The following is a 21,456-nucleotide window of genomic DNA, read 5'->3' as shown; positions in this document are numbered from 1 at the left end:
GGCTGCAGCCAATGTGGGCTCCCTCCAGTGCTGGCTGCTACCTTTCTTGACGGTGTCTGGAGGGCCCATCAGCATAAGGGCCAGGGACATGCTTTCTCCCCTTCCATGGAAGGTGCCTCCAGGCGGAGGCCTCTGTCTGCTGTGGGGCCCCTGGGTGTGGGGCAGAATTGGGCAGGACATCCTCTTCCCGAAGAGTCCAGGAGGGAGGGGCTGGTGGCCTCCAGCAAGGAACATGTTAGTGAGGGGCCTGGAGGCTTCCGGCAGGGATGGCAGAGATCTCGGTTGGTGACTCGGTTCAGGGTGCCCTAGGGCCACCCCTCCTTCTGTCCCTCCCTCCCTCCCTCCCTCCCAGGGAGGCGGCTGGGCATAGAGTAATGCCATTTGTCCCCGCTCTGGGATTAGGTGCGGCAGTGTTAAGTGAGGGGTGTGTAGCCATTAAGAGGACGCACTGAAGGGAAGCGGAGCCCAGCGCTGCTCCCTGGAGGTCTGGTGGGTCTTGTCATTCTCTCCCCAGCCTTCCCATACCCTCTAACCATGGCCCCTAGTCCCCTCCCTCCTGTCCAGTCCTCCAGGTCTGTCTGGACAGACGTGTGTGTGCCTGCATGTTCACAGCCACGTGGGAGGGGGCTGGGGGCTGGGGGTGGGGGTAGCCTGGCCCCCAAGCCTGGCACTGGATCCTGTCTGCATTTAGGACCGGGAGCAGGTTCCTCAAGTGTCACAGCCCCTGGGGCCGCCCCAGAGAGATGGCTCAGGGCTGACGGGGCAGATTTCTGATGGAGTAGAAGGAGGTGGTGGCTGAGGGATGGGAAGGAAGGGCTTAGTTTCTGTTGTAGCTTCTGTTGAGCTGGGCAGTCCATGAATCCACTGGAAGCCAACAGGTCTGAGAGTTAAAGATTTACTGCAGGGCCATGGTGGGTAGCTGGAATGGTGAGGTCCCAGGGTGCTCAGAAGTCACATTCATGACTTCGATCCTGTCTACACTGTGTAAGCTGCGGCATGTCAAAGCCAGAAGGACCCCTAGAAAGTTCCCATGTTCTTAATTTGTTGTATGGTGGGGGCCGGTCACAGTTACCCTGAATTTGTTTGGAATGTGGTATCTGTCTGGGGGAACTCACTAAGAGTTTTTATAGATTCTTAGAGGGTTCTGTAACTCCAGGAGGTCACAGACTTCTGATCTAGTCCACACCCCTCATTGTCCAGTCGAGAAAACAGAGGCTAGAAGTAGGGAAGGGTCTCATCCAGAGGTGCAGAGAGGGTGAGTGGAGGGGCTGGGATGCTGATGTGGACTCCAGGCCCATGTGGATTTTGGCTTTTGCATCTGTGAGATGGAGCCCCCACCGCCCCCAGAACACCTGCTTTTTGGAATCTCTCAGGGGGCATCCGGTGACCTGGGATGGGCATGCGGAAGGACAGAGGCTGGAGCTGCCCGGCATTGCCTGGCTGCCCTGCAGGGGTGGCAGGCGAGGCAGGGTAGGTATTCAGGGCGTGATAAACTTGTTTCTACTTCATTGGGAAGAAATGGTGAATAAATGAGGTCATGATAGTACCTGGTGTGCACCAGACCCGTGAAGCATGCTGGTCACTGTTATCCTCTGAGTTCGCTCTCGAAGTTGAGATTTCCTGCTTCTTACCTTCACTCCTGCCTCTGTCTCTTCTTCCTTCACATGAGGCCTTTGCCTGGGGTGTGGGGGCAGCCCCCTTTCTCATGTGGACACCTGCTTGTCAGAGATGACAGAGGCCCCCGGGACAAGGGAAGGTGAAGACCCTCTGGCTGAGATCTTGCCTTTCTGGGAATCTGTGGTGTCCTTCTCTGCCAGTGAAGGCTTTCACATCCCTGGAGAAATTGGGTCAGCCTGTGTTTAGGCAGCTGGGGCTGGTGATCTTCGGGAAGCCTCTCTCTGGATGTGCTCTAGGCCACAGACCTGGGTTAAGAATGGTGTGGAAAGCTGGACATGAGGACTCTATAGGGGTTACAAACAGGGGCCCCAGGGTGGGCTGGCTTGGGGTCATCCTAAGCTCTGCCTCTGCCCAGGTGTGTGACCTTTAGTCAGTTGGTTACCCTCTCTGAGCCTAAGTTTCCCCATCTGTAAAGTGCATATATCAGTGTCCCCACCTCTCAGGGTGTGAGGATGGGGTGTGACAGATCGGGGAAAGCTCTCAGCACGGTCCCAGTGTGGGGCTGCTGAGTTACCAGGAGCTCAGCCAGTGCTGGCTGCTGTCAGCGAGGGAGTTTATGATATTTGCAAGGAAATATCATTCCATTCCTTTTGAATGCCTGTGACCTGAGCCTAAGAAAAATAGGAATGGATTTGACTCTGTCATAGATGGATTTAGGGGTTGAGGGGAGAGAGCCCTATTTGGGGTAGCTTCATGGGCTAGTGGGGAGCATGCCCTGTGATGGGCCTGCTCACCCTGATCTGTGTTAGGAGCTTCAGTGGGACTGGAGGGCAACTGGTCCTGACCTGTCTTATTCCTCACTCTGCCCCTCCCCACAAGCTGGTTGTTTGTTTGCTCGGTAAACCCTTTCTTGAGAGCCGGTGCAAGGTAAACTCTCAACTCGGGCTCTGTTGGAGGAAAGACAAATTCTCAACAAGTGGGGTCTAAGTTCCTGAGGTTTTTTGGTTGAGCAATCCCTGCTGGGGAACCCAGAACAAATCCCAGGTTGGGAACCTGGGAGTGAACCAGCATGTTATGCTTTGTTTGCTTGTTGGCTGATGGATGATTTGTGAGTCTTCTGCCAAGACGGATCATGAGAGGCTGCTTTTGATGTTAAAATACACATAAAATGGGGGGCACCTGGGTGGCTCAGTCATTAAGCGTCTGCCTTCAGCTCAGGTCATGATCCCAGGGTCCTGGGATCGAGCCCCACGTCGGGCTCCCTGCTCTGCAGGAAGCCTGCTTCTCCCTCTCCCACTCCCCCTGCTTGTGTTCCCTCTCTCGCTGTGTCCGTCTCTGTCAAATAGATTAATAAAATCTTTAAAAAAAAAAAACACACACACACATAAAATGGATGAAAACAAAAACAGAAAGAGCACCATTCAAAGGGAGCAGAGAGTGGGATGTGCGGAGCAGTGGTGAGAGCCGTGCCGGGTGAACGTGGGGGGCCCGCGTGGCCGAAAGCTGACGAGCCCGGGCTCTGGAGCCGGCTGGCCTGTGCGGGATCCCAGTCACCCACTCGTTTGCTCTGTGGGAGGGGGCCCCTCTGGGCCTTACTGTCCTCGTCTGTAATGTGAGGGGAAGGTAGGTCGCGGTGCTGTGAAAGGGTTAATAGCACGGAGTACAGACGTATTTGTGTCTAATAAATGAAAGTTCATATTATTAATGTATTTAGCTTGGAGATTTCTCATAGCAGATCCAAAGAGGGAAGGTAATTGGCAGGGGCCCATCTCTCTTGAGCACCTGTCGCGGGTAGGAGACCGCCTCTGCTTTGGAGAGCTTTTGGTGAAGTTGGGGGACCGGCGCTGTAGTTGCGAGAGCAGCCGGCGTCTGGGAGCATATGCGCGCAGCACTGCATGGTGGGACACAGAGCGGGGAAGCTCACCTCGGGCTTTGAAACACAGCCGGCAGAGTCCAACTCCGGGCTGAGGCTGGCCTTGGAGGAGGCTGGGCAGTGTTTTAATGGACAAGAACATGGGTCCAGGTAGGTGGGAGTGGGGGCGGGGGTCCTTTCCTCTCTCGGGGTCTCCGTGTCCCCACGTGCTCACTGCAGCGGGGGCTGCACCCTCTGCAACCCCGAGACTCTGAGCCAGACTGCCGACCGTCTCTTGGTGGCGGCCCTGGACTCTGGGGTGACTGATGGGCAGCAGCTTGGCCTGCAGCCAGGCAGCACTGCGGGCCTGTGGGGGATGGGTTGTGCAGTGAATTCCAGCAGAGGAAGGGATTTGCTTCTGGTTCGGCCTCCCAGGGGGGTAATTGGGCTGGAGAGACTCCTGCACAGCTGGGAAGCAAATGTGGAGGATTTTCTCTGCTGCGCTGTACGTGGTGGGTGGGGCAGGCTGAGGCTGGGTGGCTGGTGGAGCTGGGCGGCTGTGGAGTGTGGCTGGGCGGTGGGTGGTGGTGTGATTGTGCTGGGGGTGTGACAGGCGGGGAGGGGCCGGGTCAGCTGTGGGGAGTGGCCCTGGGATTGCCTGTGGGGCTACCAGCGCCTGGACCCGCAGCCACCCCTCCTCCCCCAAGCCCGGGTGCCCATTCACAGACTTTTGGAGCTGTTTGCTGCCCACCCCACACTTGCACCTGTGGCCCAGACAGCTGTGATGACCCCACTTGAACAGATCGGCACTGTATGAGTTTGTGCATTCGTGTGCGTGTGAGGATGGGGATATGGGGACAGTGTCAGGAATGCCCCAGGCGGGAAATAAAATCTGGGCTCGGTGAACATGCGGGACTGCAGGGACCTTCCTGCATCTACCCTGCAGCAGCGTCACACACCAGAGGCACAAAACCTCGGGGCCCCCCAAAAAGCCTCCATCTTCGGTGTCCAGCGCCATGCTCGGTGTCTCGCGGTGCCCAGTAAGTACAGAAAGAGGGGATGGGGAATGGGCCTCTGCTTATACCCAGCTTCCAGGGTGCTCCCAAACCCGACCTCCTTTCTTCTCCTTCTGGATCCACTGTGAATTTGATCTGTGGCCTTGGGCCAGGTGCTTCCGGAACCTCAGTTTCCAAATCTGTTAAATGGCTAATCATCGTATTAGCCTATATCACCGTGTGCCAGGCCCCAAGCTGTCTGACACACATCATCTCTATTAGTTTTAGCCCTGTGAGATAGGAAGTGGTATGAAGCCTGTTTTACACCTGGGGAAACCGAGGCTCAGAGAGGTTGAGGGATTTGTTCTAAGATCCCAAGGCTGGTCAACAATGGAGGCAAGGTTCAAGCCCAGTCAGGCTGGCTGCAGTCGGAGCCCTTCACCGTAAGGCCAGCAGCTAGCGCGCCGCCACCTCTCAGATGGAATGCAACAGAATGACATGTGCAGCCCTTCGCAGGAGGTTGGGTGCACAGAGTAGACCCCGAGTACATGAGAGCTGCTTATTAGGTGTGCCGCCCCAGGAAAGGCACAGGAAGCTCAGCCTCAGAGAGCTCTTGCTGTCACTCCTGGAGTCTACCTGTCCATCCAGGACAGAGCTGGACCCTCTCCCCAGTCCCGATTTCTAGACAGCTTGGTCTCTGGAAGACCCTTCACCTCTGCCTCCTTTCTCTCCAGGTCCTAGAGAGGATTGTGGGGGAAGCAGAGCATTTTGGAGTGGAGTGGGGTGAGGGGTAAGGAGTGACTTTCAACTCCAGAGCAGTGGCCACAGTTACCGTGGTATTTCCCGAAAGTGCGGCGTTGCCATGGCATCTCCATGACGACCAGAGCATCTCATTCATTATCCCCAGCACCTTGGCAGGGAGAGCTGGGCCTAGGGCTGGGAGAGCACAGTGGGAGCCTGGCTGATGGCTCGAGGCCTCAGTGGCTGAGGTCCCCTCCTGCTGTCCCCCATCGCAGCCAAGGTGTCCCTGCTGGGCTCTGGAGCTGCTTCTGTCTCCTGGGGTCTGGGTTCAAATTTCAGCTCTGGCATGGACTAGCTGTGTGATTTTGGGCAAGTGACTTAACCTCTCTGAGCCTCATTTTCCTCAACTGGAAATGTGAATAATGACAGTAGTAGTTAGTAGTAGTTAGTAGTAGTAGGCTTAAATGAGGTAAGGTGTGGGAAAGTGCTAAACACAGTGCCAGGCCCATGGTAAGTGCTTGAAACATGTAGCAGTAAAAATAACAATGATGATGATTATAATGGTATCACTGTCGTTATTATTTTTATTATAGAAACCCCTTGGAGGGACTCCCAATGGAGAAATGAAAGACTAAATTTGCAGTTAGGAAGGAAACCTATTTGAGTCAAGACTTAGCGGTTTCCTATGTGACTGTGGCAAGTCATTTCACTTTGGAGCCTCAGTCTCCTTATCTGTAAATTGGGAGTAATAACAGCTCATTATGATTCATTCATATCCTGAGTACTCAATTAGGACCTATGCCTGGGGAGAGCAGTGGGGGCTTCCATGATGATTCAGACTTGTCCCTGCCCTTCAGGGCACCCAGGTGTGTGGGGAAGGAGAAGGAACGAAATTAGTATTTGTGGAGGGCCTCTATGTGCCAGCTGCCGGGTGCCAGGCAGGGCCTCCCCCGGCAGAGGTCAGTAAGTCCTGGCCCCGCCCGGGAATCTGGAGGCTCCAGAGTTGTGTATGGAAACACCTCGAGTCCACTCTACATGGACCTCACACTCCGGTGCACCCAGGGACTGGGCAGGAAGCCAAATGAAGGAAGGAGGTTGGCTTTGGGACTGTGTTAACCAGAGAGTCCATGCCTGTGGGGGCCGATGGTGGCCTGTGGGAATGAGTGCCCAGTGTCAGCAGAACATGCTCTTTTTAAATGTTAGAAGTTCTAACTTTTATGTGAAATCTCCTGATTTTGAAATACCGATAGCGAATCTCAAATTTAAGAAAAATGCCGTGCAAGCCAGAGAATGCACAGTTGCGTCCTGTTTTGGCCTGAGGGTCCTGGCTTTCTGGTTCCACACTATGGAGTGGGGATGGGGCCGGCAGAAGCCTGAGGAATGGGACTTGGGGGCAGGAAAGGGGGTGGTGCATTGGGATGACTTCAGAGAGGTGATGACATTGGAACTAGGGTCTTGAAGGATGAGTAAGTGTCCCAAGGGGGAGGGGGAGGCATTCCGGCAATGGGAATTTCATTAGCAAAGGCCTAGATGCATGACCAAGATTGGTGACTGGTTGGGCGAGGCTGGAGTTTAGGAAAACCTCTGGCAATGTCGGCAAGACCCAGGCAGGCCCAGGGCAGCGGGGTGGGGGGGGCGGGGTGTCGAGGCCTCAGCCTCCAGCTCTCCTGGAGGACTTGGTGGCTGCAAGGGGATTAGAAGCCCCCCAGTTCTCCATCCTTGAGCCACAGGGGCTCTGGAATGCAGGTGGGTGTGGAGGGTCTTGAATGGCTGGCTCCAGGCCTTCGAGGGGGTCGCGGTGGGGGTCAGTGCTGAAAGTCCCTCTTGCCAGCACGCTGGGGGCTGGCACTTTGTTCATGAAGCAGCATCTCGCCCTCCCCCACCCCCCCCTCCAGAGTATTTGGCCTTCTCTGGGGACAGGGGAGGCCTTTACCCTCTCCTGAGAGAGGGAACACAAGCAGGGGGAGTGGGAGAGGGAGAAGCAGGCTTCCCGTGGAGCAGGGAGCCTGATGCGGGGCTCCATCCCAGGACCCCGGGATCATGACCTGAGCCGAAGGCAGATGCCTAACGACTGAGCCACCCAGGCGCCCCGGAACTCATTTAATTTTCATAGTTTTCACAACTATGGGAGCATGTCAAACTTTGCTGTTTTACAGATTAGGAAACTGGGAGCACTGAGAAGTTAAATAACTTGCCCAAGGTCACACGGCTGCTGGGAGGTGGCATGTGGGTGTGAATGAAGCTGCCTGCTTCCAGTCTGCATGTAACCATAAGGCTTTCTTAACCGTAGAGTTTAGGTCCACGGGTGGGTTTGAGGGCATGGGGTCTGGACTCCTTGAAATTGTTACAAGATTTTCCAGCATATGTGCATATTTTTTTATGGGAAAGTGTTGTTAGATTCCCCCAGGGGTCTGTGATCCCCAGGTGCCTGACACTGCTGGGTGCAACATTACCATGCACACTGAAAGTCTGTTAATGCAGTTGACCAAGGGCCGGTGATCACAGCACCCAGGCCTGCAGGGGAAACACTGTCGGGTGTCCGGAATGGCCAGGTGCCCCCAGGCGTGGCAGACTGGCGGGGCATCCTCCAGGCAGCTGCACCTCTCCACCCACTGTGCTCTGGTCTTGGCCCCGAGGCTGAGAGGTGGGGCTCACTGTGGCCGCAGGGCAGAGGGCTGCCCTTATCAGGGGGAAATGGGACGCAATTGTAGCCTGGGAATAAACAGGACTGTCACCCCAGCCCTTCAGCCTCCGCCCAGGAAACCTGTTCGCTCTTGCCCTGCTCTCAGCTACAATTGCAAGGAGTCCCTGGAAAGCTCTGCACTGTCCCTTATCTCCAAGCTGAGGCATGTGCCCTTCCCCATTCCTACCCCTGGTCAACCCACACATGTTCTTCTGGTCAGTTCAGGTACCGTTTCCTCCAGGAAGCCTTCCTTGATCCTCCCCCTCTAGGAGAGTTCAGTGCCCCCGAGTTCTCTCAAACACCCTTCCCCCACTATCACACTCGCCCCCACCCCAGCATTATAGTTGCCTGTTTTCTTGGCTGCCTTGGGTTCCCCGGGGTGCTGGCACATAGTAGGGATTGAATTGCAGAATATGGGAGGTGGAAGAGCCCCCCTGAGATTGGCCCAAGCTCCTTGCTAATAGGCAGGAAGCCCAGAGAGGGGTTATGTGCTCCGGGTCACATAGCATATCATTGGCAGAACTGGGAGCAGTGGTGGCGTCTGAGACATATCCTCATTTCACACTCCTGTCTCTTGCTTCTGAGCACATCTCTTGAAAACATTTGTTTGTGTGTTTTTTTTTTTTAATTTTCACGAACACAGTAAATGATTGTTGTAGAAAATTTAGGAAACAAAAAGAAGAAAATAAAAATCATTCGGAGATAATCATTGTTAACATTTTGGGGTTTTTTTGGTTTGGATTTAGTACCAGTTTCTGGTTTACGCATAACAATTTTTAACAGAAATGTGACCATGCATACTGTTTTATAAATGTTTTCCACTTTAACAACATGTGTGGCAATTATATTTCTATGTCAGTAAATGTCCTTCTTCCACATCTTGTACAAGTTGTAAGTGGCTGCCTGGGATTCTCTCTGATGCTTGCATCACAATTGCTAAGGACAATCCCCTATTGTTGGGCATTTGCTATTACAAACAGCCTTGGGATTAGGATTCTTTTGGGGAAATCAGTACACACTTCTACAATTACAACCCCTAGGATAATAAGTTCCTAGAACTGCAGTTGTTGGGTCTCTGGTACGCTGCGGCCTGGGAGGGATTTTCAAGATCTTCACCCCCAAGTCTGGGTCTGAGGCTTCTATTCACCCCATGGCTGTGCCCGCCCAGACCCTCACACCTTCTGTCCCTGTCCCCATCCCCATCTCTCTCCTGCTAGCTTTCAGCGGCTGCTTCCACTCATGTGTATGGGGGACTGGGGGCTGCTATTTGGGGTGAGGAAACTGGGGCCTTGGTTCAGTGGGTGTGGGTGTGTGGTCTTCATTTACTTTCCAGGGAGACCAATACAGGTGACCTGCTCTGGGCGGGGATGGTGGGGCTGAAGGGGACCCAGGAACCCTAAGTTCTGGCTGCCTGATGAGGCTGCTCAGCCCATTCAGAGAGAGAGAAATGGTGGGGGGAGGCACTGTGGGTGAGGAGGAGACGGTGAGGTTGGGGTGTTCAGCTGTGATTTAGAATTCCATGTCTAGCTCCCGGGCCTTGCAAATATTTTTTTCACTTTGTCCTTCCTGCACCTGGAGTTCGCTTGGTCTGGTCTTGGACTCTGATAATTATAAAAAAATAGCAAGCGCTGTTGCAGACACCATATTCTACACATTATACACATTAGGATTAGGGACTTACGCCCTGAGCCTCTTGTGAGGCAGGTACTGTTGTCAGCCCTGTTTCACAAGTAGGGAAACTGAGGCTCGGAGAGATTACAAAGCTTGTGTGAAATCATGCAGCCAGGGTGGGCAGCAGCTTGAGCTTGGGCCCACCGAGGTCAGGTCCTGTGTGTCCACAGTCAGCGGATGCCCGCGCAAAGCGCACGCTCTGGCTTTTCACCTCTGGCTCTCCTCTTCTCTCCACAGCCTTGGCCCCGGGGGCCCCACCAAGCGAGCGGCATGTGGCGCCCCCAGGCCTGCCCAGTGTCCTTCGGCCCGCTGCCCAGCCCCCGCAGGAGACCCTGACGCCCTGGGGGCACTTCTGCTGTGCACAGGACCACGTGGGGGTTTGCCATGGTGACATAAAGGGGCGCAGAGGAAGGAAGGAGCGCGACCGGCCTGCAGACTGTGCCCCTGGCTGGGAGGAAGGGCCGGGGGCCCGGATCCTCCACTCCTGCTGCCCACCGAGGGCCGCGCTTGCTAAGCGTCTGTGAAATTGTTGGTCAGTGGATGACTCTGGTATCTCCTGCGTGGGGCCTGGGGGCGGCCAGGGCACACGGGCCTCCGGCAGCCGAGGTCTCGGGGGCCAGGATGCCCGCCCTGGCGCGCCTCCGGAGGCTGTGTCGGCACGTGTCCCCGCAGGCGGTCCTTTTCCTGCTGTTCGTCTTCTGCCTGTTCAGCGTTTTTGTCTCGGCCTACTACCTGTATGGCTGGAAGCGGGGCCTGGAGCCCTCAGCGGATGCCCCTGAGCCTGACTGTGGGGACCCGCCCCCCGTGGCCCCCAGCCGCCTGCTGCCGCTCAAGCCCATGCAGGCAGCCGCGCCCTCCCGCACGGACCCACTGGTGCTGGTGTTTGTGGAGAGCCTCTACTCCCAACTGGGCCAGGAGGTCGTGGCCATCCTGGAGTCCAGCCGCTTCAAGTACCGCACGGAGATCGCACCGGGCAAGGGAGACATGCCCACGCTCACCGACAAGGGCCGTGGCCGCTTCGCCCTCATCATTTATGAGAACATCCTCAAGTATGTCAACCTGGACGCCTGGAACCGGGAGCTGTTGGACAAGTACTGTGTGGCCTACGGCGTGGGCATCATCGGCTTCTTCAAGGTACGCGGAGCTGGGGTCCCCAAGCAGTGCATACTCTGGCTGAGTTTGAGTCCTATTTCTACACTCCATAGCTGAGTGTCTGACTTTCCTCATCTGTAAAATGGGTAGAGTGGTAGCACCTACCTCCTAGGATTGTCGTGAAGGAGAAGTGAGTGACTATATGTAAAGCACTTGGAGGACACAGTGCTTGGTGTCTAATAAGTGCTTTTTAAGTATTAGCCGTGAGGGGCACCTGGGTGGCTCTGTGGGTTAAGCGTCTGCCTTCAGCTCAGGTCATGATCCCCGGGTCCTGGGATCGAGCCCCTCAGCGGGGAGCCTGCTTCTTCCTCTGCCCCTACCCCCCCACTTGTGCTCTCGCGCGCTCTCAAATAAATAAAATCTTTAAAGAAATAAATATTAGTTGTTATTAGGAGCACATGGCAGGGGCATTGCCTGGCACACCGCAGGCGCTTGCCTAAGGGAAGCCCCAGGAACAGGTGTGAGGTAGGAGAGGCTTGGCCCCTCGAACGTCATGGCAGTCTTCCCTAAGGGACGGGGTGTGCCCTCATTTTGCAGATGGGCAAACCAAGGCCTTAGGAGGGTTATGTATCTGAGGCTAGGTAGCCTGGAAGTGGGAGAGCTGGGATTTGAGCTCAGATTGAGGCAGTCTGGGCTCTGGATCCTGTGCTCTTTCCTCTTGGCTCTGGTGGGCCGCGGCATTTATGCACCTCCTGAACAGAGCCATTGTGCATTGGAGGAAAGAGGAGAAAGAAATCCCAACGGGCAGGTGAACTGCTCTGGGCTCCACGGGGCACCCAGAACTACTGCTGGGGTCAGAGTCTTTGCTGAAAGTGTCGTGGGGAAGCTGTCTGTGGGGAACAGCTGGATGGGGGCCTCTAGAGGCTCTGGCTTCAAGATGGGTGGTAGGGACTAGGTAGGTGCTTGGGGTCATTTGCTTCTTCATTCAGCAAACATGTCCTGCGTGCTGACTGTGTTCCAGGTCCTCTGCTAGGCACTGGGGACACGGTGGTAATCGGAGTGTGCAGTCACTGCTGTCACGGAGCTGACATTTCAGTGCAGTGGGGTGGGGTGGGTGACAGGCAATGAACAAGTAGACACACCATGTGTCAAGTGGTGATAAGTACAAGAAGGAATGAAGCCGGGAAAGGGCACGGGGAGTGATGGGTATGGGCAGTTGATGCCGTTTTTGATACAATGGCCACTTTGACAGAGTGACTGGGAGGAAGGGAGACCAGGAGACACATAGCTCTCCTTGCAAAGGGCCTTCCAGGCAGAGGTGACAGTGCACAGATCCTAAAGCAGATTCTTTTTTGGCATGAGCTGGGAGAGGAGCAGGAGTGGGTCAGAAGGGGCCCATGTCCGCTGGCGGGGGCCCATGTGTCCCCAGGCATTCGTGGGCCCTCTGGTGCCCTGGGCCCTGTGCTCGGTGTAGGCAGGAGCCTGGTCCAGATGAGGGGTTCCCAGTGTGTGTGCTTTCACGCATTAATGCAGCAGGATGCTCTGCCACTAAAAGAAGGTTTTATGGGCCAAGAAATTGAAGGCCCTTAGAAGTCCCGCAGTAGAACAACCTGGTGAGATTTGTTCCCCAGCTGGCTTGATCACAAAGCCCTTTACTTCACAGAGCACCCTCTGGGAAACACTGGCCTGGTTTATGGCTTTTCAGTGGCATAACTTCAGACTGCCTCCGTTGTCTGTTTTTTCTTTTCTTCTGGACTCTTCCATTCCCTGCCATGAACTACATTAAGTTTGATTCCGAGCCTCTGTCCTGAAGAACATCGCAATGGCTGACATTTACTGAGTGCTCGCCCAGCACTGTGCACTGTCCCTGTGCTTTGTGTGAAGAATGAACTCACCTAACACCCACCAGCTATCTTCTAAGGCAGGTGGATATCATCCTGATTTAAAAGAAAAGGAAACTGAGGCAAAGAAGCGTGAAGAAATGTGCCTCCACTCATCTCTCTAATAAGCACAGATCCAGGATTTGAACCCAGGCAGTCTGGCTGCAGAGGCTTTAGTCGTAACCACTGTGTGGCGAGTCCAGGGTCTCAACTGCCGCTTATGTAGTAGAATTTACATCAGCGCATAGAACTCCCGTAGTCTCTGCGGACCAGGCAGCAGGCACAGTTGGCACACCAGAGCTTGGATCCTGTCTAGCCGCAATTCTTGGCTCTACAGAGGGTGGACATGAGGCCCCGGGGAGCAGGGACAGGCTCACCATCTCACTGCGGGGTCGGTGGAAATTCTAGTCTTCGTGCTCTTCCTACCATATTGCTTAAGATAAGACCCTCCTTGGTCTTGAGCAGGGCCCTGTGACTTTCTGCTCAAACAGAGCCCTCTGGTGGTCAAACTCCATCTTTTGGCTCTTTCCACAAGGCCTGCGTCAGTGCTGTGCATTGGGTTTCTCAAACCCAGAGGGTTTGTGGACTCCAGAGGTCTGGAGACACTCACTTTCCAATTCCCACAGGTGCTGGATTCCCAGATCAGTGTAAGAGCAGGGGCTGAAAAATCCAGGCCCTGGTTCACATCTTTCCATCATTTATAAGCAGAGTGACCTTCGGCGGGATCTTCAACCCATCTGGTGCCATGTTGAAGATGACAGTGGGTGGCACCCTGAGCCACCCAACAAATGGCAGCTATCTTGCTTTGTCATCTCCGGGTTCAGCAAACACAGCTGGTGGTCACCTTTGTCTGTCTTGTGGCTCTGACCAATATGCGCCCCTATGAGGGGGGCGGATCTTCATCGGTAGCCCTGGTTCCTGCCGTTGTTGTGTCTCAGCCTCATGACTCCAGGGGCCCTGGGGCTGACCACATCCCGGCAGGGGACTGACAAGGGCTACCCAACTACTTTTATTACACACTATGTGCCAGACACCGAACTCATTACTTTGTAGGCTTTATCATGTGTAATTCTCACAACCACCCTGTGAAGTGGGCACTTTATTTTCAGGGAAGAAACTGAGGCTCCAAAGTGGAATGGCTGTCTGGAGTAACATGGCCAGTAAGTTGGGGCCGAGGATGGACAACCACCCTCGTGCCTTCCAGCCCAGCCACACGTGAGCATGTCAGCACAAACAGACGGACAGATGGGGGTCCTGAGACCCACAGAAAGGATACCTTGGGAACCTTAGGGGTCCCAAAGTCATCCAGCTAGTTACTGTCAGAGTCTGTATTAGGCCTCCTGATTCTCGGATCAGGGCCCTTCCTCCCTCTACCTGCATGACTCTGTTGGGAGATTTGGTGTCTCCTAAGTGGGTCCTCAGTGCTGAGGAACAGGAGGGGTTCCCCTCTGGTGGGCTGAGGCCTACAGTAGGAGTCAGTCTGTGCAATGCTGAGGCTTGCTCTCCATTCCCTTCCCCAGCTGGCTCCTTTTCATTGCCGACTGGCTTTCCCTCTTCCTCCATGTCCCCCAGCTGGGTAGCTGGCTGAGCTGCCAGCACCTGGCAGTCAGCTCAGGAACAGGGCTTTGAAATGGGATCCCCCAGTGCCTGCGGTCCAGTGTGGCCTCCCAGGCCACAGCAGGTGATGGGCAGGGCCTGAGATGTCACCGGGCCCCACTGCCTTTGCCCCCACGTAGCCCAAGCAGTTTCCATCCTTGGCCAGTGCTGGGCAGGATGGCCTCTCAGGCCGGGGCTCTGCCTTGGGTCTCAACACTGGAGCCTGGCTCAGGACAGGGTGGGGCATTGGCAGGTACTGGTGCGTGGAGAAGTGAATGCAGGTCCCTTATTGCATTTTCCTGGGCCAGAGCCCTGCAGAGCCTTTGTGGGAATTAGCAGCAAGCATTCCTGCCTGGCGGCTATTAGCAAAAGACACCCTCTGGGCAGAGGCAGCTCCACTTGGGGCGCATGGCTCAGTCCTAAGCTGAGTGTCCTTGTGTAGTGCTCACCTGGCCAGCTCTCCTGGGTGGCCCTGTGTAACCCCCTATCTTCCTCTCCAGACTCATTGGGTGCCCTCATTTGGTGCCCTTTGCTTTGCCCCACCCCACTCATTCTCCACTGGGCAGCCAGATGGATCTTTTTTAAAATGCAAATTGGAACCTGTCATCCCTCTGTTTGAAACCCTTTGATAGAGTCTTTGATGGCTTCCCCTGCCACTTCAAGCCTCCAGGGTCCCAGGTCTGGCCCCAGCTGACCTTTATGCCTCATCTCCTCCTCTGCCTCTTGATCACTCTGCTGGCCTCTTGCTATTCCTTGAGCCCTCTCCTTCCTTAGGGCTTTTCTCCAGTTGATATTTAGGCATTCTTTAAATCTTAGTTCAAAAGTCCCTTCTCTGGGAAGTCTTCCTTGAGCCAGCTGTCTATGGCTGGTTATTGACTCTTCTAGAATGATGAACTTGCTCTGTGTGGCATGCACCCCATTGAAGTTTTATATTTATCTCTGTAATTTTGATTGCTGTCTCTCTTCCCTGCTTGACTTTAAGGTTCATGGAGGCAGGAGCCATGTCTGTTTCTCCTCGCTGCATCCCTGGCACTTAACATAATGAATAGTTGTGGAATGAACAAATGAAACCCATATTGAGTACCTGTCAGGTGCCAGGTACTAGGGATCTGTCTGTTCCTTTTTATTCTTTTTAAAAATCCAGTTAACTCGTGGCTCAGTCCGTTAGGCATCTGACTCTTGATTTCCACTCAGGTCATGATCTCAGGGTCGTGAGATCGAGCCCCGCCTCTCTCCCTCTCCCTCTGCCCCTCTCCCGCCCCCTCTCAAAAACAAATAAAAATCAAAATCCAGATCTAACAATTGTAAATATCTGTGCCCCCAACATGGGAGCAGCCATCTACGTAAGCCAACTGTTAACCAAAATAAAGAGTCATATTGATAACAATATGTTAATTGTATGAGACCTCCACACTCTACCCTCAGCAATTGACAGATCATCTAAGCAGAAAATCAACAAGGAAACAAGAGCTTTGAATGATACAATGGACCAGATGGACCTCATAGATATATACAGAACATTCCACCCTAAAACAACAGAGTACTCATTCTTCTCGAGCGCACATGGAACTTTCTCCAGAATAGACCACATACTAGGTCACAAATCAGGCCTCATCCGATACCAAAAGATTGAGATTATTCCCTGCATATTCTCAGACCACAATGCTTTAAAACTGGAACTCAATCACAAGAAAAAATTTGGCAGAAATTCAAACACTTGGAAGCTAAAGACCACTCTGCTCAGGAATGTTTGGATCAACCAGGAAATCAAAGAAGAACTTAAACAATTCATGGAAATCAATGAGAACAAAAACACATTGGTCCAAAACCTATGGGATACTGCAAAGGCGGTCCTAAGGGGGAAATACATAGCCATCCAAGCCTCACTCAAAAAAATAGAAAAATCCCGAATTCACCAACTAACTCTACACTTTAAAGAACTAGAGAGGGGCGCCTGGGTGGCTCAGCCGTTAGGCGACTGCCTTCAGCTCAGGTCATGATCCCAGGGTCCTGGGATTGAGCCCCGCATCAGGCTCCCTGCTCAGCGGGAAGCCTGCTTCTCCCTCTCCCACTCCCCCTGCTTGTGTTCCCTCTCTCGCTGTGTCTCTCTCTGTCAAATAAATAAATAAAAGAAATCTTTAAAAAAAAAAATTAAGAACTAGAGAAAAAGCAACAAACGATGCCTAAGTCACGCATTAGAAGAGAAATAATTAAGATTAGAGCAGAGATCAATGAATTATAAACCAGAAACACAGTAGATCAGATCAATGAAACCAGAAGTGGTTCTTTGAAAGAATTAATAAGATCGATAAACCACTGGCCAGATCTATCCAAAAGAAAAGAGAAAGGACCCAAATTAATAAAATTATGAATGAAAGGGGAGAGATCACAACTAACACCAAGGAAATAGAAACAATTATTAGAAATTATTATCAACAACTATATGCCAATAAACTGAGCAATCTGGATGAAATGGATGCCTTCCTGGAAACCTGTAAGCTGCCAAGACTGAAACAGGAAGAAATTGACAACCCGAATAGGCCAATAACCAGTAACGAGATTGAAGCAGTGATCAAAAACCTCCCAAAAAACAAGAGTCCAGGGCCTGATGGATTCCCTGGGGAATTCTACCAAACATTCAAAGAAGAAATAATATGTATTCTACTGAAGCTGTTTCAAAAAATAGAAACAGAAGGAAAACTTCCAAACTCATTCTATGAGGCCAGCATTACCCTAATCCCCAAATCAGGCAAAGACCCCATCAAAAAGGAGAATTTCAGACCGATATCCCTGATGAATATGGATTCCAAAATCCTCAACAAAATCCTAGCTAATAGGATCCAACAATACATTAAAAGGATCATCCACCACGACCAAGTGGGATTTATCCCTGGGATGCAAGGGTGGTTCAACATTCAAAAATCAATCAGTGTGATAAGATCACATTAATAAGAGGAGGGAGAAGAACCATATGGTCCTCTCAATTGATGCAGAAAAAGCATTTGACAAAATACAACATCCTTTCCTGATTAAAACTCTTCAGAGTATAGGGATAGAGGGAACATTCCTCAAGTTCATAAAATCCATCTGTGAAAAACCCACAGCGAATATCATCCTCAATGGGGAAAAGCTGAGAGCCTTTCCCTTAAGATCAGGAACACGTCAAGGATGCCCACTCTCGCCACTATTGTTCAACATAGTACTAGAAGTCCTAGCAACAGCAGTCAGACAACAAAAAGAAATAAAAGGTATTCAAATTGGCAAAGAAGAAGTCAAACTCTCTCTTTTTGCAGATGACATGATATTTTATGTGGAAAACCCAAAAGACTCCACCCCCAAATTACTAGAACTCATACAGCAATTCAGTAATGTGGCAGGATACAAAATCAATGCACAGAAATCAGTTGCTTTCTTATACACTAACAACACAACTGTAGAAAGAGAAATTAGAGAACTGATTCCACTTACAATAGCACCAAAAACTGTAAGATACCTCAGAATAAACCTGACCAAAGAGGTAAAGGATCCATACTCTAGGAACTACAGAACACTCATGAAAGAAATTGAAGAAGACACAAAAAGAAGGAAAAATATTCCATGCTCATGGATCGGAAGAATAAACATGTTAAAATAGTCTATGTTATCCAGAGCAATCTATACCTTCAATGCCATCCCGATCAAAATTCCAATGACGTTTTTCAAAGTGCTGGAACAAACAATCCTAAAATTTGTATGGAATCAGAAAAGACCCCGAATCGCCAAGGAAATGTTGAAAAAGAAAAAGCTGGGGGCATCACGTTGCCCGATTTCAAGCTATATTACAAAGCTGTGATCACCAAGACATCATGGTACTGGCACAAAAACAGACATATAGACCAATGGAACAGAATAGAGAACCCAGATATGGACCCTCAACTCTATGGTCAAATAATCTTCGACAAAGCAGGACAAAACATGCAATGGAAAAAAGTCTCTTCAATGAATGGTGCTGGGAAAATTGGACAGCCACATGCAGAAGAATGAAGCTCGACCATTCTCTAACACCATACACAAAGATAAACTCAAAATGGATGAAAGACCTCAATGTGAGACAGGAATCCATCAAAATCCTAGAGGAGAACATAGGCAGTAACCTCTTTGACATTGGCCACAGCAACTTATTTCAAGATACATCTCCAAAAGCTAGTGAAACAAAAGCAAAAATGAACTTTTGGGACTTCATCAAGATAAAAAGCTTCTGCACAGCAAAGGAAACAGTCAACAAAACAAAGAGGCAACCCACAGAATGGGAGAAGATATTTGCAAATGACACTATAGATAAAAGGCTGGTATCCAAGATCTATAAAGAACTTCTCAAACTCAACACCCAAAAAAACAAATAATCAAGTCAAAAAATGGGCAGAAGATATGAAAAGACACTTCTCTGAAGAAGACATACAAATGGCTAACAGACACATGAAAAAATGTTCATCATCATTAGCCATCAGGGAAATTCAAATCAAAACCACATTGAGATACTACCTTACACCAGGTAGAATGGCAAAAATGGACAGGGAAAGAAACAACAAATGTTGGAGAGGTTGTGGAGAAAGGGGAACCCTCTTGCACTGTTGGTGGGAATGCAAGTTAGTGCAGCCACTTTGGAAAACAGCGTGGAGGTGCCTCAAAAAATTAAAAATAGAGCTACCCTAGGACCCAGCAATTGCACTCCTGGGTATTTACCCCAAAGACACAGATATAGTGAAAAGAAGGGCCATATGCACCCAGTGTTCATAGCAGCAATGTCCGCAATAGCCAAACTGTGGAAAGAGCTGAGATGCCCTTCAACAGATGAATGGATAAAGAAGATGTGGTCCATATATACAATGGAATATTACTCAGCCATCAGAAAGGATGAATACCCTACTTTTACATCAACATGGATGGGACTGGAGGAGATTATGCAAGTGAAATAAGTCAAGTAGAGAAAGTCAATTATCATATGGTTTCACTTATTTGTGGAACATAAGGAATAGCATGGAGGACATTAGGAGAAGGAAGGGGAAAATGAGGGGGATCGAATTGGAGGGAGACATGAACCATGAGAAAGTATGGACTCTGAGAGACAAACAGGGTTTTAGAGGGAAGGGGGGAGGGGGGATTGGTTACCCCGGTGATGGGTATTAAGGAGGGCACGTACTGCATGGAGCACTGGGTGTTATACGAAAACAATGAATCGTGGATCACCATATCAAAAAGTAATGATGTGGGCGCCTGGGTGGCTCAGTTGGTTAAGCGACTGCCTTCGGCTCAGGTCATGATCCTGGAGTCCCAGGATCGAGTCCCGCATCGGGCTCCCTGCTCGGCAGGGAGTCTGCTTCTCCCTCTGCCCCTCCCCCCTCTCATGTGCTCTCTCTCATTCTCTCTCTCTCAAATAAATAAATAAAATCTTTTAAAAAAAAAAGTAATGATGTAAGGTGACTAAAATAATAAAATTTAAAAAATAAATAAAAATTAAAAAAAATTAAAATCCAGTTAGCTCATCAAACATGTGTTTTCTCCCTGGGTATCAAGCCTGTTTACGGCACTGGGGACCCAAAGGTGGAAATGATATAGCTCCTGCCTTCAAGAGGGCTGACTGGTGGGAGAGAGACCCTGAGCTGATAATGCAGAGGCCAAGGTGAAAAGTGCTGTAGATGAGGCTCTAACCTGATTCCAGGGAGGCCAGTGCAAAGAAGAGGGTATTTGCATTGGGTTTTGAAGGATGAACAAGAGTTTGTCAGGCAAAGAAAACAGAATGGAACTGGCACAAGGACAAAGGCCAGTTGTACCACATCCAGAATCAGGTGGCTGGGAAGGGGAGGGATGGTACGAAGGAGCAGGGGCCATGCGTCTAGGGAAGAGGAGAAGGGGTGCTGTGGGTACTGTCTGCCGATCCCAGGGAGCTGGGCTCCTGTGAGGGGGTGGCCTCGGGGTGCTAGGTGCATTTGGGGGGTTGGGGATGCCCAGCAGACACCCACTCTCTGATCTCTTCTACATTGGCATCCACCTAAGATTTCTCCTGAGGAAAGGATGGTGTGGCCAGAGCCAGTTGGGAAAGCCAGGCAGAGGAGCCTGGTGGCCAGGTGTGTGGGCCCCAGGGGCAGATGGTCTGGCTGGTCACTGTGGCTCCTCCTGACCCTGTGTGGCCAAGGGCAGTCTCAGCTTCCCCCCACCCCACGAAGTGGGATAACACAGGAACTCCGTCCTGACGCTGGTATGGGGACTGAATGAGCAACTGTGGTGCCCCCGCCCTGTCCCGAGCACTTTACCGGGATGAATACTCATCATCCTCTACCACCCGGTGAGGAACATTTTACAGGAGAGGAAACGGAGGCACAGAGAGGTTACATAACTTGCCCAAGGCCAGGCAGTCTGATGACAGAGTCTGGGCTCGCAGCTGCTAGACTTTTCTCTGTGTGATTTTGGACAAGTTACATAACCTCTCTGGGCCTTAGTTTCCTCATCTGTAAGATGCGAATGATAGTGATGCCTCCGTCGTGGGGTCATTAGGAGGATTAACAGCATCCCTGCGTGCCAAGTGCGTGACCTGGGTTCCTGGCTTTGGTAAGTGCATGGTGCGCGTTTGCTGGTATATTGTTGGGACAGGCGGATCGGGGTCTGTGCAGCTAGGTTAGCACAGGGCCAGGGATGTGATAAGGCCTCTGCGAACCTTAGAGAATACTGTTGACACTACTGTTATCAGTCCCCACCTGAGGTTGAGCGTTCCCTTGGGGCTTCTGGATCTGACAGCTCTGCTGCCCTCTCCCCGCCCCGGCTACAGGCCAACGAGAACAGCCTGCTGAGTGCGCAGCTCAAAGGTTTCCCCCTGTTCCTGCACTCAAACCTGGGCCTGAAGGACTGCAGCATCAACCCCAAGTCCCCACTGCTCTACGTGACCCGGCCCAGCGAGGTGGAGAAGGGCGTGCTACCCGGCGAGGACTGGACGGTGTTCCAGTCAAACCACTCCACCTACGAGCCCGTGCTGCTGGCCAAGACGCGCTCCTCGGAGTCCATCCCGCACCTGGGTGCGGACGCCGGCCTGCACGCTGCGCTGCACGCCACCGTGGTCCAGGACCTGGGCCTTCACGACGGCATCCAGCGCGTGCTGTTTGGCAACAACCTCAACTTCTGGCTGCACAAGCTCGTCTTCGTCGACGCCGTGGCCTTCCTCACGGGCAAGCGCCTCTCGCTGCCTTTGGACCGCTACATCCTGGTGGACATCGATGACATCTTTGTGGGCAAGGAGGGCACACGCATGAAGGTGGAGGACGTGAAGGTATGGCCGGCGGGGGGGGGGGGGGGGGGGGG

The 21,456-nt window shown here is 52.1% G+C and overlaps 1 protein-coding gene across 3 annotated transcripts in view; it reads left to right on the top strand.

Annotated features, from left to right (window-relative positions):
• The window catches only part of NDST1 (N-deacetylase and N-sulfotransferase 1), a 59,760-nt gene that overhangs the window by 18,332 nt on the left and 19,972 nt on the right, over positions 1-21,456 (top strand). The window contains exons 1-3 of one of the 3 annotated variants that reach the window (XM_021700910.1): positions 430-489; positions 9,797-10,693; positions 20,930-21,424. In XM_021700910.1, coding sequence (XP_021556585.1) covers positions 10,100-10,693; positions 20,930-21,424 — 1,089 coding nt within the window. In that variant the 5' untranslated portion in view covers positions 430-489; positions 9,797-10,099. Of the gene's footprint in view, positions 1-429; positions 490-9,796; positions 10,694-20,929; positions 21,425-21,456 lie in introns of those variants that run through there. The other 2 variants (XM_021700915.1, XM_021700902.1) reach the window with 2 other exon arrangements.

The sequence above is a fragment of the Neomonachus schauinslandi genome, chromosome 7, assembly GCF_002201575.2.
Source record: "Neomonachus schauinslandi chromosome 7, ASM220157v2, whole genome shotgun sequence".
In the NCBI taxonomy this organism is placed as follows: domain Eukaryota; kingdom Metazoa; phylum Chordata; class Mammalia; order Carnivora; family Phocidae; genus Neomonachus; species Neomonachus schauinslandi.
Note: the sequence above shows the minus strand (reverse complement) of the source record. Positions and strands in the feature narration are given on the sequence as shown.